This window comes from Saccopteryx bilineata, chromosome 10 (assembly GCF_036850765.1).
Source record: "Saccopteryx bilineata isolate mSacBil1 chromosome 10, mSacBil1_pri_phased_curated, whole genome shotgun sequence".
Lineage (NCBI taxonomy): Eukaryota > Metazoa > Chordata > Mammalia > Chiroptera > Emballonuridae > Saccopteryx > Saccopteryx bilineata.
The window spans coordinates 64,354,707-64,379,391 of NC_089499.1; the positions used below are offsets into that span (position 1 = coordinate 64,354,707).

At 40.4% G+C, this 24,685-nt stretch overlaps 1 protein-coding gene across 6 annotated transcripts in view; it reads left to right on the top strand.

The window, feature by feature from the left end:
* The window catches only part of SHQ1 (SHQ1, H/ACA ribonucleoprotein assembly factor), a 132,989-nt gene that overhangs the window by 41,400 nt on the left and 66,904 nt on the right, over positions 1-24,685 (top strand). For all 6 annotated transcript variants that reach the window (XM_066244844.1, XM_066244845.1, XM_066244843.1 and 3 more), the window contains one exon: positions 2,404-2,531. In XM_066244844.1, the coding sequence (XP_066100941.1) occupies positions 2,404-2,531 (128 nt within the window). The remainder of the gene's footprint in view (positions 1-2,403; positions 2,532-24,685) is intronic.

Here is a 24,685-nt window from a genome sequence, read left to right on the forward strand (position 1 = left end):
CTAACTGTTCTTTCAATCAAGATTATTTTCTCTCACCTCTCCTAATCTGTTTAATGCTTAATTATTATTCAGCTCTTCACTTAGATATTATTTGCTTCAGGGATCTTGCCTGTCATCCCAATTTTATTTTGCCATAACATTTGTCCTAGCACTTATAGTGGGTTGTAATTATTTGACTCTTCTGTGGGACTGTAAGTTCTGTGAGCGGCAGGACTCCCTGTGTCTTGTCAGCCATGTAATATAGTAGCCATGAAATAATGCCCAACATGGAGCTTGGAACATGGCACAAAGTTAATACTTTTGTTGACTTTTTTAGCATTTTACTACTTATTTTTTTGTTTTTGTTTTTTGTGACAGAGACAGAAGGAGACAGAGAGGGACGGATAGGGACAGACAGACAGGAAGGGAGAGAGATAAGAAGCATCAGTTCTTCATTGTGGGTCCTTAGTTGTTCATTGATTGCTTTCTCATATGTGCCTTGACAGGGGTGTGGGGGGTTAGGGTGGCTACAGCAGAACAAGTGACCTCTTGCTCAAGCCAGCAACCTTGGGCTTCAAGCCAGCGACCATGGGGTCATATCTATGATCTCACGCTCAAGCCAGCGACCTCAGGGTTTCAAACTTGGGTCCTATGTGTCCCAGTATGATGCTCTATCCACTGCACCACTGCCTAGTTGGCCTAATTATTCTTATTGTTCATCTTTTTTGAAAATCATTTTCTAGAAAAAGTTTACATTTTGATTAGTGGATGAAAATCTATAGTAGAACATCAAATCAAAAGGTTTTTTTATTAAAAAAATTTAAATTACAGTTGAAATTCAATATTAAATTAGTTTCAAGTAAACAAAATAGTGGTTAGACAATTTACAGAAGGATTCCCCAATAAGTCTATTATCTACTTGACACCATACACAGGTATTACAATATTAATGACTAGATTCCCTGTGCTGAACTTTACATCTCTGTGACTATTTTGTAACTACCAATTTGTATCTCTTAAATCCCTTTACCTTTTTAATTCAATTCCCCTTCCCATCTGGCAACCATCAGTTTCAGTTTTCCTTCACTTTAAAAATGATAGCTAATAAGAAACTTTATGGGATTAATTTATAAGGCAACTACTTCATCTTAGTCTCACATGCTTTGCGCACCTGACCAAAATTGATATTGAGAATTATTGTTTCAGGATAATTGTTTTTCAGTTTTTTCAATATGTACTTTATTTTCTCAAGCATAAAAACAGAATGCATATGTTAGTTGATAGATTGGATTCTGGAGGAAGACTTAAGTGGGTCTAAATCCTGGCCATAATTCTTAATGATTTTTTTACTGTGGTCATGATGTGCAGCTTTTCTGACCCTTAGTTTCCACCCATGTAAACTGGGTAGGGAGTATCCCTTGCTCATGGGGATGGTGTGAGGATTTAAAAAAAATAATAAGCAAGAAGCACTTAATGCAGTGTTAGACACATACAAAGAACTTGTTATCTGACATTTCTAATTTTAAAAAGATTTCAGTATCTCAGTTGAAAGAAAAAAGTATTGAAGGTCATAAAACTATCAGCTAGAAAATCCAATTTATCAATAAAACCAATCCCTTGAGTTTCTAATTCACTAAAATATAAATGAACTTTTCATCATGAGTTATATTTTTTGTCAGTCTTCCCCAAAATACCAATTTCCAACTTAGAGTGCAGGATAGCATATTTTCTGAATAAGTGTCCTTCAAGAGTATATTTTAAATATAGCAGTTACATTTCCAGTTAAAACTGAGCAAGTGAAGTGTAGGAAAATGAATTTCCTTTTGTTTACAAAGGTTGCTTTTATCTTTTTCAGTAGTTTTAAATTTAGGACCTATTAAGATTAACATAGCTAAATAAAACAGATTGTATCTTGGTAGAAAATATGAGTGCACATGCTAAACAGTGGAGTGTGTGTGTAGCTGTATGTGGATATTTAGTATCTTAAATTTTCTACTCATGCTTATTTTTCTTTGTTGGTGGAATTAAAGGATTCTTTTCTTTATTGTAACTAACTTTACCCAAATCTATGATATTTGCAAACCTCTCACCAGTGGGTAGGCTCCCATCCATTGTTTGTTTGTTTCACTTTGTCCCACACCAGTGCAGTCAGGGGATGGGACTTTAGGGTAAGACTCATCTTCTGTATGCCTTCCACTTAAGATCATAAATATCAAATGTTCTTTTAGTCATGTTTACTTTTCATTTTATGATTTTTATTAACCACAAAGAAAGTAAATGCAGTGCTCTGTCTTTCCTTAAAATGTACTCTGGATTAATCTATATTAATGTAGTGCAAATGTAATGTTATAAAATTTTTAAAAATGAAAACCAGCCTAGGTCTGTATTATGAGACCCCCTGACATTGAATGTTTTTTTTCCCAGAGCTGACTTTTTTGAAGATGAGGCTGTTGAACAGGTTTTGAAGTATAATCCTTGGTGGACTGTTACATATTCAAAAATGATGGCCTCTGTGGGAAAGAGTCAGGAGCAAGAAAGTCATGCTACATTAGGTAAGAAACTTATAAATAGGCTTGTTTGTTTATCCTCATAGAGTGAAAATACTATTTTGTTTTGCTAATTTTGGAAATGGATCCTTCAACATGGGCTGAAAAATGCCACTCAATAATTAGACTTCTTTGTCTAAATTCTTCTGAAGTATGTTTTACTCTTGAATCATTGGGGTCCTTTTTAAAATTTTTATTTACTTTTTTAGTAAATTTAGGTGTATTAATACATAGGACATTTGTAGTTATTTGAGGAATCTTCTTGAGTGAGTTGAATATGTGGCAATGGCATTTGAATGTTAGTAATGGTGGGAAAAGACTCCGCTTTTATTCCTTGTGTCTGTTGAATGAATTTGATGTGTTCCTTACCAGTTTTTTCACAAATTGTTTTATGTAGAAGTGGAAATAGATAGCCTCATACCTGTACCTCACAGAGAGCAGGTGGACCAATTTTTACCAATGAAAGCTGAACTGGGTGGGTGGGTGGGTGAGGGGTTATAAGCCACTGGAGATGGCTGTGCCATATTCACCATTAAGCTAAATGTTATCCACAAAGAGTCCTTTTTGAGATGGTCATTTTATTACTACCTTCTCTAAGTAGGAAAGTTCTATGTTAAGTCTGTAAATTAGAATTATAAGAGTTTCAGATAGATCAGAAGTAGAAGGTCCATGTTTTCTGTCATACAGATTTGACTTTTATTTATATGTTAAAAATAAAATTTTAGTGTTTAAATAAAAGGAATACACACACACACACACACACACACGAAATGGAATATAGAATCTCCCCACTCCAAATTTCTCTTCCTGAAAGTAATCACTGTTAATAATCGTAAGTTATTTTTAATGTATATAACCACATCAAAATATTAGCTTTAAGAAATTTATATGCATAGAATCATATACATCCTCTTCTTACCTTATGTTCCTCAAATTTGTGGTATATATTGTATATCTCATATTAGTATTTATAAGTTCTACCTGATACTTTTAATGTGTGCCTAATATTTTATTGTATATTTGTATCATGATTGATAGACATTGGGTTGTTTACTATTGATGGAAAATTGTATTGTTTACAGTTTTCTGGAGTGGCCCCCTTTGATCACTAAATCAGAAGTAGCTACAAGATCTCTATTGCATGACAATATTTTGCTTTTCTGCATAATAATGCAGTAGCTTATTATTTGGTCTGTATTTAGTGTCTAGCATAGTGCCTATTACATAATAGGTAATAAATATGTATAGAATAAATAAATATTGGAATAAATACTTTTGTAGTTAGGTTCTATTAAAAGTTCAGGTGATTTCTACCAAATTGAAAAATTGCTACTATAATCTTTTACAATTAACTTTACAACAGAAACTCATTTATAAATAATGATTCTTGTTACATTGTTTTTAACAAATTCTTGGTTTTATATTTTATTTGAGTTAAAAATCTTTCAGAAACTTCCCACATTATATAGATAACTAATTTTCAGGTGTTAGATTGCTAACACAGTATAGATAGTAACAGTATACTTTGCCGTGTAGATCTTCTTGGAAAGTTTGCTCAAACTTATATTTTCAAGGCTACCTACCTACTGGTCAGTCAGTCTCCCCAGTGTTAGTGCAGTGTTTTAGTGAGGTGGTGATACGGGAGGAAAGTGGTGTTTGTGCAGTTGTTTTCTGTCCACAAGGGTGAGCTAGTTACCCTAAAAATCAAGGGAAGGCATTATTTTTGATTTAAACTCTAACTTGCTATACTTCGATCAGTGGTGTTCTAAGTCCTCTTTTCTGTGTCACCTGTGCTATAAATTAGTTTTCTATGTATAATTTTAACATATTAAGCCAGAGTGTCCCTTTAACCACTGGCCCTCCGGACCTTTCATCTTCATCTGACCCATGTCATATATCTAGCCTGGTGCTCCAAGAACAGTCATAATCTGCTAAGCTCGTGTGATGATTCATTCTAAAAGTTGCCTTTAAAATAGCAAAAGTTTGTGCCCTGGCCAGATAGCTCAGCTGGTTAGAGCATGATCTCGAGGCACAGAGATCGCTGGTGTGATCTCTGGTCAGGGCACGTTACAAGAATAGTTTGATGTTTCTGTCTCTCTCTTCCCCCCTCCTTCTTTCCCCTCTCACTGAAATCAATGATTAAAAAAAATAATAATAAAATAAGGTAAAATAGCAAAAGGTAGAAGAACTTGAGTTCTGTGTTATACAGAAAGTACCTCTTCTAGATGTGTCAAATATAGGGTTAAGGATAGAGTATAAGGTAAACATAGGCCTCTGGGGTTAAGGCCTTGGCCCATCATAGGCTATCTGTGTGATCTTGCTGTGGAAATCCTATGCCTACCTCATAGAGTTGTCATGAGGATTGAATAAGGTGATATATTTAAAGTCCTTAGCATATTATAGTTGTTAGAAATTATTATCCTAGAAGAAAAGCAGTGGCAGGAGAGCCAGGAATTGAAAGGTTTCTCTGTGAAATTATAGTTTTTGTAGTTACCGAGTTTTATTTTATTTATGCATTTTAGAAAAGAGAGACAGAGAGAAATAGAGAAGGGGGACAGGAGGGGAGGAGCAGGAAGCATCAACTCCCATATGTGACTTGGACCAGCAAGCCCAGGGTTTTGAACCAGTGACCTCAGCATTCCAGGTCCACGCTTGATCCACTGTGCCACCACAGGTCAGGCTGTAGTTACAAAGTTTTTTTTGTTTTTTTGTTTTTGTATTTTTCTGAAGCTGGAAACGGGGAGAGACAGTCAGACTCCCGCATGCGCCCGACTGGGATCCACCCGGCATGCCCACCAGGGGGCGACGCTCTGCCCCTCCGGGGCATTGCTCTGCCGTGACCAGAGCCACTCTAGCGCCTGGGGCAGTGGCCAAGGAGCCATCCCCAGCACCCAGGCCATCTTTGCTCCAATGGAGCCTTGGCTGCGAGAGGGGAAGAGAGAGACAGAGAGGAAGGAGAGGGGGAGGGGTGGAGAAGCAGATGGGCGCTTCTCCTGTGTGCCCTGGTGGGGAATTGAACCCGGGACCTACGCACGCCAGGCCGACACTCAACCACTGAGCCAACCGGCCAGGGCCTGCAGTTACAAAGTTTTAAGTGGGAGTTCTTTGTTAATAAAATTCTTATTTCAATCTGTTTTTCCATGTTCAAATATTTGAGACATCCAGAATTGGGGGAATAAATTGAAGTGTGCTAATCTTGAATAAAATATGAGAGAAAAGAAATAAACCAAAAAATAAACCTTTAAGTTCTGTGTGTGTGTGTGAGTGACAGAGACAGTGACAGTGACAGAGAGAGGGACAGATAGGGACAGACAGAGAGGAAGGGAGAGAGATGAGAAGCATCAATTCTTTGTTGTTCATTGATTGCTTTCTCTATGTGCCTTGACCGAGAGGCTGCAGCAGCAGACCGAGTGACCCCTCGCCAGCAAATTTGGGCTTAAGCTAGTGAGTCCTGCTCAAACGAGATGAGCCTGCACTGAAGCTGATGACTCTGGGGCTTTGAACCTGGATCCTCTGCGTCCCAGTCCAACACTGCATCCACTGTGCCACTGCCTGGTCAGACTAAGTGTTCAGGTTCTTAAGGAGCGTACTGCTGCTCTTGTTTTCCCTCTTCTCTCTTTCCCTCCAGGACTCCTTCTCTGTCACTACAGTTGAGTATGTCCTCTTTTATGCTCCCTCATCAGATGTTGCCAGGCAGATATAACAGTGCAAGTGGGAGGGGACCTTTGACTCATCCTCATCATAAAATACAGCCGTACCTTGAGATAGGAGTTTAATTCGTTCTGTAACCGAGCTCGTAAGTCAGTCAACTCGTATATCAAACAAATTTCTCCCATCTAAAATAACTGAAACAGATTTAATCTGTTCCAGCCCCATGAAACATCCCCAAACCATCCTAAATTATGAAGAAAGACATGTTTTTAATTAAAAAACACACATGTATACTTTACCAATGCATAACAAAATATATGAAATAAAAGAAAAAAGTGTTATTTAGTACTGTATTCTTACCTTGGAAACAGACGAGGGCAGCTAAAGGAAGTAAATGGCGGAGGAGGAGGGAGGCAGGAAGGGATGCAGGCACTGTAGACACGTAAACTAAAACTGCACTTTCTTAACACTAAATGTAAACTAAAACTGCGTTTTCTTTACTTTAAACAAAACTAAAACTGCGCCTGACCTGTGGTGGTGCAGTGGATAAAACGTCGACCTGGAAACGCTGAGGTTGCCGGTTCAAAACCCTGGACTTGCCTGGTCAAGGCACATATGGGAGTTGATGCTTCCTGCTCCTCCCTCCCCCTTCTCTCTCTCTCTCTCTCTCTCTCACTCACTCACTCTCCTCTCTAAAAATTAATAAAAACAAACAAAAAAAATGAAACCACAAAAACTTAAGTGTAAAAAAATGCACTTTCTTAACTTTAAACTTAACCTAAGCTTAACATTACATATTTTTCATTTAATCATCACCTGTTTTTGCCTTTTTGGCTGCACTTTCGGCACTTTTACTTGCAGGACTTTTTTTTGTGTGTGTGTGTGTGTATTTTTCTGAAGCTACAAACTGGGAGAGACAGTCAGACAGACTCCCGCATGCACCTGACCGGAATCCACCCGGCACGCCCACCAGGGGGCGACGCTCTGCCCACCAGGGGGCGATGCTCTGCCTCTCCGGGGCGTCACTCTGTTGCAACCAGAGCCACTCCAGTGCCTGGGGCAGAGGCCAAGGAGCCATCCCCAGTGCCCGGGCCATCTTTGCTCCAATGGAGCCTCGGCTGTGGGAGGGGAAGAGAGAGACAGAGAGGAAGGAGAGGGGGAGGGATGGAGAAGCAGATGGGCGCTTCTCCTGTGTGCACTGGCCGGGAATCGAACCCAGGACCTCCACACGCCAGGCCGACTCTCTACCACTGAGTCAACCGGCCAGGGCCACTTGTAGGACTTTTGAATAAAAATCTATCCAAAGAGGTTTGCTTTTGCCTGCCTTTTAAAATGTTACAGAAATGTGACAAACAAGTGTCATTAAAAAGTGCTGAAGCACGACCAGTTGAAACTTTTTCTGGGTGTTTCTTTTTTTTTTTTTTGTACTTTTCTGAAGCTGGAAAGGGGGAGGCAGTCAGACAGACTCCCACATGTGCCTGACCGGGATCCACCCGCATGCCCACCAGGGGGCGATGCTCTGCTGATCCGGGGCGTTGCTCTGTTGCGACCAGAGCCACTCTAGCACCTGGAGCAGAGGCCAAGGAGCCATCCCTAGCGCCCGGGCCAACTTTTGCTCCAATGTAGCCTCGGCTGCGGGAGGGGAAGAAGAGAGACAGAGAGGAAGGAGAAGGGGAGGGGTAGAGAAGCAGATGGGCGCTTCTCCTATGTGTGCTGGCTGGGAATCGAACCTGGGACTCCTGCACGCCAGGCCGATGCTCTACCACTGAGCAAACCGGCCAGGGCTCTGGGTGTTTCTTTTCAATAAAACTTGAAAGCGTCTCCCACAATGCCAGCATGTATTTAATTTCACTTATAGAAATCACTTCCTCCAACTCTACCTCCTCCTCACTACTAATCTCCTGCAGAAGCTCTGTATGTTGCTCCTTCAACTCTTCAGTTGAAGAGTTCCTCCTCGTGTTTCTCGACGAACTCCTTTACGTTGCCCTCATCTACCTCCAGACCCATCGATTTTTCTAGGGACACAATATCCTCTAATGTTTCTTGCCGCGGACCAGCGCAGCTTCCAAATAACGGTGTGGAATTAAGGAAACACACTTTGTCAGAACAAAACCAATGGGACCGGGAGGACTCCTCAAACTGCCTGGCAGCATCTGAGTGCCTCACAGCCTCAGTTCACTTTATTATATGGACCTATGCATATCAAGGACCCTGATACAAAGTTGCACATCAAAGGCTAAGACAGGAACTCTCCCAAGGCAAAAACAGTATACATTAGAGAATTTTACAAACATCTGAAAACAAAGAGTCAGAGGAAGGGTATGTATATTGCTTCCTGCAACCCAAGGAAGGAAGTGGAGTGGGTGCAAACACAGAGCATCAAAGCCAAATATGGAGATGGAGGGGGTAGAACTTAAGCCCCCTGCCAAGCCTTGAATCTATAATGGCTTTTTGCCATTACCGGTCCACAACATATCCCCCTTTTCTTTTTAATTTGTGTGCAGAGATTTGCACTCATCTGATTTTCTAATTTGGAGGCAGACGGAGAAAATACAGAATAAACACAAAATTAGTATAGCCAATGCTAACAGATACCCAAAACAAGTATACTAATACATCACAGTAATTAAAGCCTTTAAGCAAACTCTTTAAGCTAATAATACAATAAGAATCTATAAAAGAGTAATGTCCTTAAAGTGTTCACCAAGTCCAAGTTGGCACCAACACCATTCCAAATCTCTGCAAATGCAACCCAACCCCAGTTCAGTCCATCAAAAACTGTCACAGGAGCAGGAGTCCAGGAAAAGTCCACTTTCAGGAGAAGTCCACATGGCACTGGAATTGCTGTCACACTTCCACACTCTGCAGCTAGCATCAAAGTCCCAATGACCGCTGCTTCCCAGCTGGCAATGACCCAGGTAGACTGGAAAAGCCATCTGCAGCACGCATGAAGACGGAGCTTCCGTTTTCTTTAAACTGGAAAGATGAACCCAGGGGTCCTATACTGGAGCTTTACAGCCATGGAGTGGTGAGGAGAACCTTGGGATACACTAAGCTGGGTGGCAGAGATAATTTTGTAAATTGGCAAAAAAGGAAAAAAGGAGCTCTGAATTAGGAGTAGGTCCTAGCCTAAACTATGAGTGGGGCATTGAGGCAGGAGGAATAAAAGAAAGACTGTATATTAATCAAAGCAGCAGAAAACAGGACTATCAATACCCACAACAGAGATCTTCGAGGGAAGAATAAAAAACCTGAATATTCAGGCAAGACCTAGTTAAATGACCCTTGTGTAAATGAGACCAGTCTACCAGCTACTTGGAAGAAATACCCCAGGCTCGTCCACAGTGTCGTAGATGGGGCTGACGGCCCTGGGCACCTTTTAGCCTTCAGTGGCAAATCCCAGTATTCTGGGCAAGGTTAGGTCACAGGTGGCTGGAGCAGGGCTGGAAGAGACTGAACCCTCCCTTAGAGGAGTGAGGGGGAAGCCTACCTTCCAGTGTGTCCCTTCTTCCTCACAGCAAAGGCATGTAAGCCTGGCAGGCTTTGGCTTAAATGACCATCCTTTCCACTATTGAAGCAGGGCCCTGATGAAGTTCCAGTTGGAGCGTTGGAGCCTCTGAGGGCGTATGCCAAGAGCTAGTATTTTACCTGATCTCCTTTGGGCTTTTTCGGCCTCTTGGTACCTTAAAAGCCATGCTCAGAAGATCTCGCTGAGGGGCTTGAGGGTCCCTATCTGCCTATATATCTGGAGCTATTCAGAATAGAACAAAACTGTGTCATTAGCTGGAATCAAATAAAAGTAAAAAAAAGGGTAGTAGTTTGCAGGACAAAAATTTGGGCATCTTTTGTACATCAGCATTCAAGATAAACTGTTTGAAGTAAAAAGCGTAACAGGGTAGATCTGCAGGAGCTCCAGGACATGAATCCCCCCCCCCCTTTCTTTTTATATTATTTATAATTGAATTACACTTTACAATATTTTGACTTCTAATATTGCAAGAAATTCTTGACTTTGTTAACTTTTAACAAAAATAGAGTAAAAGCACCTCCAAACAACATTCCCACACTTATCAAAACACCCCCTTAACATTAATTAACAGGCACTTTAGAGAGTACATATCAAAACTGAAAAATCCCATTGTGATCTTCATTATTCTTCTACAGCAAAAAAATCTTTACACCTTTATTATGTAAATCTATGCTGCTTCAAGCCTTTCACTTGTGGCCTGGAGCAGCCTGGCCAAACCAGCAAGTCTTTTGGATCCAAAATGAGAGTGCTCTACTTATTCCAAACAAAATTATATTTATATAGGGAAATGAAATTATTCCCGTTTTGTTTTCAATACTACAGCCGGCACTTCCAAAACTATTATTATCATTACTTTTCATGTAAGGACTTATTCAGGCCTTATAAACAAAAACACTTAGACATTAAACAAAGACTTCACATACAATCACACAAATCAAGAGTGAAACCCGAGGTTTTAGAGATTGAACTATGGCCTGCTTGATCTTAAGTAGGGCTATCTTAATAGGAACGTAATAAGGATATATACTAAACAGATCTCTCTCGAAAAATCTCAAGACGGCCGTATGAGATTTCTATTCAGCAATACCCAAATCAGGCCCCCCTTTCGCCCTCCTTTCAAGCAATGGATCAGGAAAATAAAATGATCTAAAACATTAAAAAAATTAGATAATAATTGAGAAAGGGAAGAGAGCATAGTAAGTCTTATGCAATTGCTCTTGTGAAGTGAGTCTCTCATCTAGAATTATGGTGTCTCACCAGTCGTTCAGGGACCCACCGAGGAGCTTCAGCAGACCTAGGAAAAACACACACATATCCTCGGCCCCATAAGAGAACAGGGTCTGGCCCTTGCCAGATTCCTGTGAGTGGGTCCCTCCATCGCACTTCAGGGAAGGCTTTCCTTGCAGGGTTCCAGAGTCTCTCTGCTGCTGAATGACCCTGTACATCAGTATTCAAAAAATTTAAAGTGAAAAGAGCATGACAAAGAAGATTTGCAGGAGTTTGAGGGTATAATTCCCCTTTTTTAATTTTTTCCAATTGGTTTTTAAGTGTTTGATGTGCACGCTCTACAATGCCTTGACCCTGGGGATTGTAAGGAATTCCCGTCCTTAGGTCAAGTCCAAAAGTCTGACAAAATGTAGTAAATGCTTTTCCTACATGTGCAGGAGCATTGTCAGTTTTAATCAGTTTAGGAAGTCCAATAATAGAAAATGCATACAAGCAGTGAGCTATAACATGTTTGGCAGCCTCTCCTGTTCTGGCAGAGGCTACTATAAATCCAGAATAAGTATCTACTGTAACGTGGACAAAGGATTGTTTGCCAAATGAAGGTATATGAGTAACATCCATTTGCCAAAGTTGCCCCGGTAGGAGTCCTCGAGGGTTAATTCCAAACGAAGGGACAGATTGTAATATAGGGCACCTTGGACAAGATTTAACAATCTGCCGTGCTGCTTCCCGAGAAAGTTGAAACTGTTTACGCAGGGCTGCAGCGTTCTGGTGATGGATAGTATGAGACTGAATTGCTTGATCTGTCATGGTTGCTCCAATAATTTTCTTTTGGGTAGCTTGATCAACAAGGGCATTCCCTTGCGCTAAAGCTCCAGGGAGCATGGAGTGAGCTCGAATATGTCCTATAAAACACGGAGCTGTATGTTGACGTACAAGTCTTTGAAGAAGGAGGAACTGCTGAAATAGTACCTCATCAGCAGTTGTCCCTAAGACAGCAGTCTCTATAGTGGAAACAACCATAAGTAAATATCTGCTGTCTGTATATAAATTAAAGGAGGAGTATGGCAAATGCTGAAAAGCCATGGTAATGGCATGTAATTCTACTCTTTGGGCTGATTTTAAGGTGACTGTTTCAGTATAAAGCTGTCCATTGATTATTAAGCCTGCTATTCCTGAGCTGGATCCGTCAGTAAAGATTGTAGGTGCTTCAGGAATGGGCTCATTAACAATTGTCTTAGGAAATATAAAGGTAGTAATTAATGGAAATTGAACTATTTTATCAGCTGGGTAGTGAGAATCAATTTGGCCTGTAAAATTTGCAAAAGCGATTTGCCATTTTGTGGAAGTTTCCCAGAGCCATTGTTGTTGATCCTTTGAAAAAGGAACAATAGTCTGTGACTCAAAACCTATAAGCTGCAAGAGTCGCCTACGCCCCTTGATAATCAAGGAGGCAACAAGATCAAAATATGGAGATAAAACTTTCTTAGGAGTAACAGCTAAATGAATCCATTCAATAGGACCTGAAGCTTGCCACAATAGTCCTGTTGGAGTGTAACTTGAGGGACATATTAGTAGGGCAATTGATTCCTCAGGATTTATGCGTTTTAGTTGTGCTTGCTGCAAGGCCTTTTCTACAAGCTTTAAAGCTTGTTGTCCCGCAGGTGTAAGTAGCCGAGGAGAAGCTGGTTCAGCTGAGCCTCTAAGAATATCAAAAAGTGGCTTCAGTTCTCCAGTAGTTAATTTCAAGGAAGGTCTAAGCCAATTAATGTCTCCTAACAGTTTCTGGAAATCGTTTAAAGTTTGCAAATGATCTGTCCTGATTTCTATTTTCTGTGGGCGAATTTGTTGTCCCTCAATAATTTGTCCTAAATAAGAAAAAGGTAAAGATTGCTGTACCTTTTCGGGAGCTATATAAAGTCCTGATTTTTTCAGAGAATATTCTAGTTGTTGCAAAATGGTCAACACAGTGTCTTTATCTGGATGAGCAATAAGAATATCATCCATATAATGAATTATGTATGCCTTAGGGTGTTGCCTTCGTACTGGAGAGATGGCTTGAGCAACATATTTTTGGCACAAGGTAGGACTATTAGCCATACCTTGAGGCAAAACTCTCCACTGGTATCGCTCCATGGGAGCCTGAAAATTAAGTGAAGGAACACTGAATGCAAAACGCTTGCAATCATGAGGGCTTAAAGGAATAGTAAAAAAGCAATCCTTCAAATCAACAACTATAAGGTGATAGTTCCATGGAATGGCAGTAGGAGAAGGAAGTCCTAGCTGGAGAGGACCCATAATTTCCATAGTCTTATTTATTGCTCTCAAATCTTGTAATAGCCTCCAGTTTCCTGATTTCTTTTTAATGACAAATATAGGCGTATTCCATGGACTATTAGATGGTTCAATGTGCCCAAGCTGTAGCTGTTCCTGTACCAATTGAGCAGCTGCCCTAAGTTTCTCCTGAGAAAGGGGCCATTGGTCTACCCATACAGGATTATCTGATTTCCAAGTAATTGGGTCTGCACAGTGCATTATTGGGGTAGCAGGAGCTACCAAGGCCCCTATGCAAAATTTTGATATCCTAATCCATGCCTTCTGGTATTGGGTGCCACTTCTATGGGGGTGAGAATTCCTTGCTGTTCTTTCCCTAGACCCTTAGTGGGCAAAAATCCCTGATCAAGCATTTGAGTACTAACTAAACTATTAGGACTGACAAGCAATGCCCCCATATTTTTCAAAACATCTCTACCCCACAAATTAACTGGCAATCCAGGGAGCACATAAGGCTGAAAAAATCCAGAATGACCTTCTTTATTTTCCCATTGTAAAAAACTAGAACTTTGTTGAGGGGATTTACTCTGCCCTATACCTTGTAATTCTGTGGCTGCTGCATGAGTGGGCCAGGAAGGAGGCCAATGTAGCTTTGCAATAACAGATACATCAGCCCCGGTATCTAAAAGCCCTTTAAATTTACGCCCTTGTATTGTTAGTTCCATTTCAGGGCGTTCCTGACCTATTTTTTGAATCCAATAGGCAGTATCAGTGGAGCCAAATCTTTGATTCTCTTGGGGTCCCTTTAGCAGGGTTTGGCCTTGTCTTAAAAGAGGTAAAAGGATTAATTGAGCAATTTTCATATCAGGGGAGATAGTGACTATATTCCTCAAAGTGTGAGCCATTACTTTAATTTCCCCTGTATAATCAGAGTCTATCACTCCAGGAAGAACAAAGAATTCCCTCATAGTTAAACTACTTTTGCCTAACAAGATTCCTACTGTGTTACTGGGAAGTGGCCCAAAAATTCCAATGGGTATGGCTTGAGGTCCCATCTCTGGAGTCAATACGAATTGGGAGGTGGGACTGAGGTCCAGTCCTGTACTGCCTGTTGTTGCCTGGGATAGTTGGGCAATGTTTGGCCTACTGGAATCTGAATTTGCTGAGGAAACACTGACATTGCCCCTATTGTTTGATGGGGCCGGGGAGGGCCCCATTGTCCGTTTCCCTGCCCTGCGGTAGTACATTTAGGCCTCCCCTTATTCTTCCAGTGTTTCCCATGTCTACAAAGTGGGCAGAGGTCCGGAGCCTTAAGGGCTGGCTGTCCTTGAGGGAGAGGCCGAGACCAATATCCGGGGAAAGCAGGGCAGTTTTTAGCAAAATGCCCCGAACCCCCGCATTGAAAACAGTTTCCACGGGCAAAAGTACTTCCCTGACCTTCCTTCCTTCGCTTGTTCTGTCCTTTATCAAAATTTTGTCCTGGAAATCTTGCCTTATTACCTGTGGTAAAGGCAAGACCTTGCATGTATGAAGGCCCAACATCAGCGCAAATTCTAATATAACCCTCTATATCTCCCTTCTTGCGGTGAGGCCGAAGTGCAGCCTGACAAGCAGAATTAGCATTTTCATAGGCTAGTTGTTTTATTAAAACCTTTCCCACATTTTTATCCCCTACTATTCTTTCAACTGCTTGAATTAGCCGTGAGACAAAGTCTTGAAATCGCTCGTCTGCACCCTGCCTAATTTTACCAAATTCTTCTGGTTTGGTCCCTGGAATAGGCAGGCATTTCCATGCCTGTGTGGCTAGCTGATTAATTATATCATAAATAGCTGGTCGATATTCTAATTGAGTTGCCATATGGGCATACTGTCCTTCTCCAGTTAACATATCTACAGTAACAGCAACCTCCTCTTGCTGATTTTTCTCATCCAGCTCTATAGCCTTTTCATGAAAGTTTGACTTCCACAACAAATAATCACCCCCAGAGAGACAAGCACGAGCAATCGCCTTCCAGTCATTTGGGGGAAGAGCCTTTGCACTAATGGTATCTAATAAACCAAGTGTAAAAGGGGCAGTAGGCCCATACTGAGCACAAGCAAGTTTAAGCTCTTTCAGAGTTTTAAAAGGTACAGGTTCATGTTCTCGCACTAGTCTCCCTGTATCATCCTGTCTTTCCACAATAGGAAAACAGGCAAAGCCATCTATTGTTTCCCCTATATTTTGAGCCTGGTCTATAGATTGTTGGAGAGGAGATTTCCCAGATTTTGAGCTATAGACTATGGAATCAGCCCGATAAGGGAACGGAGGAGCAGAGGGTTGAATGTAGGAAGGAGCTGAGGGCAGCGGAGGCCCCGCGGCTAAGGCAGCCATAGCCACGGATTTTTCATCCCCCCTGTCATCCTCAGACTTCAAGTTATCCTCATATTCACATCCCTCTGTTTCCGGCTTACCCTGATACTCTTCAGACAATGATTTGTCTTCATATGGAAACATTTTTACAAAAAGGTCCCTTACTTTTGACCCTATCTGTCCCATATTCTTTTACTCCCAACTACACTTTCCCCAAAAACTTTCTTTACTCACTGTGCGCACTTCACTTTGGGGAGTTCCGTCACCTTCCTTCAGTTTTAGTTTCCTCGTACTCAAGTCGTCTGTTCGGGCGCCACTTGCCGCGGACCAGCGCAGCTTCCAAATAACGGTGCGGAATTAAGGAAACACACTTTGTCAGAACAAAACCAATGGGACCGGGAGGACTCCTCAAACTGCCTGGCAGCATCTGAGTGCCTCACAGCCTCAGTTCGCTTTATTATATGGACCTATGCATATCAAGGACCCTGATACAAAGTTGCACATCAAAGGCTAAGACAGGAACTCTCCCAAGGCAAAAACAGTATACATTAGAGAATTTTACAAACATCTGAAAACAAAGAGTCAGAGGAAGGGTATGTATATTGCTTCCTGCAACCCAAGGAAGGAAGTGGAGTGGGTGCAAACACAGAGCATCAAAGCCAAATATGGAGATGGAGGGGGTAGAACTTAAGCCCCCTGCCAAGCCTTGAATCTATAATGGCTTTTTGCCATTACCGGTCCACAACAGTTTCTACCTTGGTCTCGGTCTCTGTCTCTGGTTTGAATCCTTTGAAATCCCTGTCTGCAACAATATCAAGCCATAACTTTTTCTATGCCGAGTTCAAGGTTGTTCTTCTAACCTCTTGCCATGCCAAGTCAATAATGTGTAAATACATCACGATGTTGCAGTGATCTTTCCAAAACTCTTGAAGGGTTAGAATTGTATTCTCAGTCACCTCAAAGCAGCAGCAGGACAAGTGCTTTGTGTAAAGCTTTTTAAAGTTGGAAATGACCTGCTGATCCATAGGTTGCAAGATTGAAGTCATGTTGGGTGGGAGGTAGAGGACTTTCATGAATTTGAACTCACCGAGAATGTCATCTTCAAGACCAAGTGGGTGCGCTGGAGCATTTTCAAGGATTAGTAATGCTTTCATTGGGAGTTTATTTTCTTGAAGATATTTCTTCACTGCAGGACCAAAGACGAGATTTTCCCATTCAATAAAAAACTGCCGTGTAACCCATGCCCTAGCATTGGCGCACCGCATAACCTGCAGTTTTTCTTTAAAAATCTTATGAATCTTAAAGCCTCGATGATTTTCAGAATGATACACTAGCAGTGGCTTTACTTTATAGTCACCACTAGCATTTGCACACAATGTAAGGGTCAGATGGTCCTTCATGGGTTTATGGCCTGGCAGCTTCTTCTCCTCTGCAGTGATGAAAGTCCTCTGGGGCATTTTTTTCCAGAACAATCCTGTTTCGTCACAGTTGAATACTTGTTGGGGGATGTAGCCTTCCTTTTTGATAAGCGCAGCAAAACTGTGCGATGTACTCCTCAGCTGCCTTAACGTCAGCACTCGCAGCTTCACCATGCCTCACCGCCGAGTGGATGCCAGATTTCTTCTTGAAATTTTTAAACCAGCCGTGACTTGCCTTAAACGTATCTTCTGCTGCCTCTTTTGAGGTTGATGGTTCTTTCTTCAAGTCACCCTAAATACTATGTGCCTTTTCGCATATTACAGTCTCTGTCACTGTATGTTGATCCTCCGTCTTTCGTATGTTGGTCCTGCCAGCTCTTTCTCTTTCACCCACACCAGCAAAAGCTTCTCCATTTGTCCTTAATTGGGACAGAATTGTAGTTCCTTTTGCTGGATTTGCACTTTTGATGGCATCCTTTGTTTAAGGATGGTACAAATTGTAGCTGTATTGCGGTCGTACAGCCTTGCCAATTCAGTCACTCGTACACCACGCTCATGTTTTTCTATTATTTCTTGCTTTACTTCTATTGACATCATTCTCTTCTTCTTCTTACCACTGTCCTTTACACTCACTTTCTTCGGCCCCATGATAGCACACAAAAAAGTTAGTAAGAGCCTGACCAGGAGGTGGTGCAGTGGATAGAGCATCAGACTGGGATGCAGAGGACCCAGGTTCAAGACCCCGAGGTTGCCAGCTTGAGCGCGGGCTCATCTGGTTTGAGCAAAAACCCGCCAGCTTGAACCCAAGGTCGCTGGCTCTAGCAAGGGGTTACTCGGTCTGCTGAAGGCCCATGGTCAAGGCACATATGAGAAAGGAATCATTGAACAACTAAGGTGTTGCAATGTGCAATGAAAAACTAATAATTGATGCTTCTCATCTCTCTCTGTTCCTGTCTGTCTGTCTGTCCCTGTCTATCCCTCTCTCTGACTCACTCTCTGTCTCTGTAAAAAATATAAATAAATAAAATAGTTAGTAAGAAATGCAAAAATGATGCAAGAACGAGTACAATGCATGAGATTCGATGATTCTGCAGGTAACATATGAGAAGGAAGGAGATGCTGGTGTTGTGCTGCTGATACTGGACCCGTGTGCCAGCGTGCCAACTAGTGGCAGCTTTCCGAATCACGACTCGTATCTCAGAATTTCACTCTGATCTCGAACAAAAATACTGACCGAGTCAGAACTCGTATCTTAAAAATTTCATATATTGGTCTGCTCGTATCTCAAGGTACAACTGTATCAAGCTACACTTATTTTAAATTCCAGATAAGCTTTTGCCTTCGTTATGACTCTTTTACTTTTCATCATAGCTTTGAGTTACGATGTAGAGACTTTTATTAATATCCTCAGTTCTGTCTTAATCCAGATCTTCCTCCCCAGAGTCTTGGGAAGTGCTAAATGCTGTCCTCCCACTTAGCTCCGGTTTCATGAAGATGAACTGTCCACATTTCCCATGTGGTCTTTCAGTGGTTAACTTTAGCCCAAGAATCTTGACACATGATTGCTTGTTATGCCACCACATAGCATTTGTAGTTGATGAACTTTCTAGCAGGGACATCCTGTTTGGCATCAGTGTTTGTAGAGCTGTCAGTCTCAACTTGAAAGTTGTAACCACTGCAAGGCTACCCATTAAGGCAGAGGGCTTGAATGCAGCACATTTTCTTCTGGTTCTCTTGATCTGCTTCCAGAATGTGTGCAATGTATTAGACAGTTTTGCATTCCTTCCATGATTTAATTGTTGACCCACAGAGGACATGGACATTTGGGAGGGGGATTTAGAAGGGAAATTTTAAAAGTAACCAAACTAGAAAATGTTCTAAGTAAAGGTCACTTTACATTTTGGGTAGAACCTCTTTGCAGTCTTCAACATATTGGTTTGATTTTTAATGTTGGGAGGCAGTTTTAGGCAATTTGCCTCAATGCTGGGTGGGACACTGGTTTCTACCCTACATGAATGGAGCCTTCAGTTGGCTTTTGTACACTTGTAGATTGTTTATAGAAATATAATTAATCGAAATGTCTTGAACTATATGCAAAGCTGCTTTGTAGTTCAGCTAAGTCGTACAAACGCTCGACAGATGTTTCTCATGGTGGCAATCATCCCGGTGTTGTTGGCACTGTCTGGTGATTCCTAGGGCTGCTGCTCCACTAGACCTGCTTGTGCAAACCTCCCCTGTTCTCTTTGGGGTGCAGCTTGCATAAAAAAGGCTTTGGGTTGCTCAGACTTGATTTCTCTAGTGATTTCCTGGTTTGTTATTGTTACTTATCATCTCTGGTTTCTTTGCTTGAATGTCAGAATTTAAATGTGTCTGTATCTTAATGAAATCCTTAGGCCAAAATGGAACTTAAAAACACTCAGAAAAGGTGGTGGTGTTTTTTTAAAAAAAAATTTTTTTTTATTCATTTTTTTAGAAAGGAGAAAGAGAGGGAGAGAGAAAGAAGAGAGAGAGAGAGAGAGACAGAGAGAGAGAAGGGGGGAGGAGCAGGAAGCATCAGCTCCCATATGTGCCTTGACAAGGCAAGTCCAGGGTTTCGAACCGGCAACCTCAGCATTTTCAGGTCGACGCTTTATCCACTGCGCCACAACAGGTCAGGCGGTGGTGGTGTTTTAAGGAAAGGCTACTACCACCTAGCATCCAAGAATTTAGAAGAGAATATTCAAGTAGGCTTTTCCTATGTGTAGAGTCATGGAAAGTGACCAATGTTAAAGTGGAAGCACTTGTGGGTAATGTGACATTAGAACCTATCATTTCCAGGGAAACCTTTATAGATCATTAAACATATACATGTGTGATTACTTAATAAACATGTAGATGAGTCAATGTGTCATTTAATGGTGCTTAAAGTTTTCCCTAGTGAGATACTGTCATTGTCGTGGACACCTGGCACTTCTCTATTAGCTAAATTAATGAACGTCTCAAAAGCTTTCTTCATGCAGTGTGTTTCTTCTAGCAGTCTCCATACATCAGGTCGCTTTCAGTGAACTGAGAGCTTCTGTTTAAATTAAAGGGATCTTCATATGAGCCATTTAATGAGGCAACCAACACTCAGTTTATCTCCCTTAATAATTTTAAATACATCTTCAAGAATGCTTCATTGGAAACATACCTGTATAAAGTTTAAAAATATACACATTGTTTGTTTTTATGTTTCTGGCCTGCTAATTAAATAAATGCGTTATTTGTCTTTATGAAATCAGTGCTTATGCAAATACATTTCTCTTTTCCTCTTATTTTTTTAAATATAGGTTATCTAACATCGTTGAAAAAATATTATAAAAATATATTTCAAAGCTTTTATTTTTGCAGTATGTGTATTTTAACAAGCAAAATCTAGTAATTTCAGTGAAGAGTATTTAAGATTTTTATTCCCAGAACAGAGGCTGCAAGCCTGCTGGATGGAAGCCTTAAAACAAAAAGAAGCCACATTAAACTCAAGGTTGCTAAGAGAGGACAGAAGTGGGTTTAGAAAACTATGTGAACAGGGCCCATCGTGTGTGAGTCATCATATTCTCTTCCTCTGGCTTTTGCCCAGTTGTGATGAGCAGAAGGGCAGCCTTTTGTTGAGTAGAGACAGAAAGGGGCTGGGTAGTTAGCTACCAATAGAGTAGTTTGGAAATATTAAAATGGCAGTTTAATAAATTTTGGTCTTTAAAAAGGTGGAGGAGAAGCCAGGTGTCTTTTGTTAGTCCTTCTGCCCTAAGAAGCTTCCTGAGTTAGAGTTGGGTACATGACCACTCAGCTAGTGATTACTTTTCCTTCCTTGCCACTGGACGTGGTCATGTGATTAAGTCCTGGATGATGGGAAATGAGTGGAAGTACTATGTGTATTTTCTGGTTTAAGTCTTTAGAAAGAAGGTGCTTGCTATGCTCTTCTTACTCTTTTTTCACATTGGTTGGAAAATGGTGAAAATCTGGAGTTAGCTGTCTTGGACCCATAGCAAGAAGTTGTATTATGAAGATGCTGATACCGCACCAGTCCTGAATCTTTCATTCAGGACAGAAGCACGAGAAGAAACTTCTCTGATTTGTAAGATAAGCCATGGTGTTTTGGGGTCTCTTTGCTCCTATAGTAAATAATGGACAGTTCTACATCCTGGAGAAAAAGGCTTACGTTATTCTGGCATTACTCTGATATGGAGCATTGGAACTGAAAGCTGAATGCTCCTCTTTACTGGGCTTAAAAACAAGTGAATTTCAAAGTGATTGATAGGGAATGGAAGGAAAATTAAGGATTATTTTGCAAGGTAGGAGATTGATAACACTTATTTAGAGGTAACAATGTATTTAAGTTTCTTTAAGACTCTAAAGACAATCAGTAGGCCATGTTTTATTTATATTAGCAACAAATTGAGCACATATATGTTGTTAGCTGTTGTTCTTTCTGTAAATCTTGCTCTAAGACAAAATATATTTTACTTTGTGTGTGTGTGTAGTAGTATGCAACCGTTAAGTCTCCTGTTTTGTTGATGTTAGGTTATATTTTGTGATGGCTTGCCTAAATTTGGGGCATCAAAGGAAACTTAGATAAAATATTTTCTTGCCTTACCAATGTAGATGTAACAGTTTTTTTAAATCATTAGCACTTTTAAAGTATTTTAAGTTTTGGGGGAGGTCTGTGTACCCACCATATGGAAAGATGGCTGATATGTAAAAAGGAACAACTTTTCTCTTTTCTATCAATTGTATTTAGTAATGTAAAGGGGGAAAATATTGCATTTACAAGTGACAAAAACTGAACAAAGTGTTCTGAAGTAAGTTTTAGCAAGAAAAGCAACAGATCTATTTTATAAAGTTGGTGTGCAGTGGGAGAAGTTGCATTTTTGAACAAACTGCTGGCACAATTAACTGTTTATCTGGAGTTAACTGAAATATTAAAGAATATGAAAAAATAATTTTCAGATGGATTAAATACTTAAATTTAAGAAAGGAAACTAAATTTTAAAGGAGACTTTTTTTCTACTTCAGGGGTTGGGGAAACCTTACTAAAGAGTCTAAATCCAGGCTCTTTTTTTAAAATTTTATTTCAATGATAGACATATTAGTCAACATAGAAAACAAATAATTCAGTGACACAGGATACCATAAACAAAGTCTGTAGATTTGCTGTAGATTCAGAGAGATGACTAGAGACTAGAGTTCATTTAATAGACAAAGAGTTCTTAATTTGACAAGACAAGGCATCTAATAGAAAAGAATGTGTAAAATACACAAATGTTTCACATGACAGCAAAACCAAATTGCCCGCAAACCTATGAAATAATGCTTAAAGTTTAGCAGTTAGAGAAATACTCACTGAAATAACTCTGTATCACTATTAGTTTTTTCTTGATGTATGACACATTGCCTCAAATTAGAAACAGTCCTAATATGATTTAGTTTTGTAGGTCAGAAGTCAAGGATGGCTTAGTTGGGTCCTCTGTGCAGGGTCTTCCAAGGCTATGGCCATCTTTTATTTCCCCTTCCTCCCTTCCTTCTCTCTCTCTCTCTCTCTCTCTTTCTTTCTCTTCTTTTCTTCCCTCCTTCCCTGCCTGCCTTCCTTCGTCTCTTTTTTTTTTTAAGAGAGAGAGGCAGGAACATCGGGCTGCTCCTGTACGTGCCCTGACCAGGGAATCACACTGGCAACCTATGTGCTCTGAGACGATGCTCCTTTAAACTGACCTATTCAGCCAGGGCTTTTCTTTTCTTTTCTCTTTTATATTTTTAAGTAGGTGTTAGCAATTGTGTTTGGTAGGCCCTCTTCTGAGCTCACATGATGTTTGGCAGAACTTCATTCCTGAGGCTGTAGGACTGAAGTGCCTGCCTACTGTCCTGCTGGTTGTCAGTGGGGACCACTTTGAGATCTTATAGACCCCCATAGTGCCCACTCAAGTAGCCCTCTCGCACATAACATCTCCTTCAAAGCTGGCAATAGTCTCTGGCTCCAGTCCACTAATAACAAAATAGAGTCATGACAGTGACTGTCTTACCACCTTTGTAGTATTCTTTTGAGTAAAAGCAAGTCACAGGTTCTGCCTATACTCCCCTGTGATTTATTGGCAGTCATCTTAGGATTCTTCCTACCACAGTTACTTTATATCCATTATATTGGAAGTAATTTAAAAAAAGATGAAATGTGAATGCTCATCAACTGGGGAAGTGGTTGGGCAGAGCATGCTACACCACAGAATGTTCTCCTTGACAAAAATTAACTGAATACCAATTGACTTGAAGAGATCTGTCAGATATATTATAGTGAGATAGGCCTGATGGAGGAAAATAATATATTTGTGGTGGAGGGGAGTATAGACTCCCATGTACATATGTATGTCTCTGTGTCTGCATGTGATTACATGGTTGTGAAGAAAAATATGAAATATATATACACTACTAAATTTTTTTGGGAGAGGCTATTGATGAAGATGAAAAGAGGGTGCCAAACAGAAGGAGAGAAGAGAAACTGTGTTGAATAGAAACATCCTCTTCCCATAAGTCTCATGTGTGATATGGTCATACCGTTTCCCTGAAAATAAGACATCCCCCAAAGATAAGACCTAGTACAATTTTTTTCAAGTTTAGAAATATAAGGCCTCCCCTGAAAATAAGACCTAGCGTGTCTTTACGAGCAGAAATTAATATAAGATACTGTCTCATTTTCAGGGAAATAGGGTAGCTTGTTGTACATGGAAGTGGATTCACAAGAAATTCTTGATGGGATTCAGAGTTTGGCTGGTTATGCTGATGTTTGTGATGACATGAGTACAGTATATTAATACATGTTGATTTTCTTGTTCAACAATAAATGTGAATTCTTGTTTATGGAAAAATAAGACATCCCCTAAAAATAAGACCTAGCGTGTCTTTAGGAACAAAAATTAATATAAGATACTGTCTTATTTTCGGGGAAACACAGTATTTATATGTTTATGTATTATAACTTTGTTTTTATATATATAGGATATTAATACTATTCAGTTAAATTGACTAATATATGGGAATATTCCTTCAGTTTTGTATAGAACTTTTAAAATGGATAGTAAAAATTTGCAGGGTGCTTTATTTACCTATTAAATGTTTTCTGTTGTTAAAATATATTAACTTAAGTTTAAAGTCAATAACTGATATTTAGATGCCTTGAATATAGAAGAGTGCAGCAAAAAAAAGGTTGTGGGGAGATCTGGAATTAAGGAATAGATGTTATTCAAACATTTTTATTTAGCCCTGCTAGGGTTTGAGCAAATGCAAGCCCTTAATAAAACGGTGAAGTCTAGTTGAAAAGTTGTTTGTGGCCTGACCAGGCGGTGGCGCAGTGGATAGAACATTGGACTGGGATGCTGAGGACCCAGGTTTGAGACCTTGAGGTCGCCGGCTTGAGTGCAGGCTCATCTGGTTTGAGCAAAGCTCACCAGCTTGGACCCAAGGTTGCTGGCTCGAGCAAGGGGGGTTACTTGGTCTGCTGAAGGCCCGCGGTCAAGGCACATATGAGAAAGCAATCAATGAACAACTAAGGTGTTTCAATGAAAAACCAATGATTGATGTTTCTCATCTCTCTCCCTTCTTGTCTGTCTGTTCCTGTCTATCTCTCTCTCTGACTCTGTTTCTGTCTCTAAAAAAAAATGTTGTTTGTGTATCTGGAGTTAAATAACTTTATTTCAGTTGCTATAATTAAAGT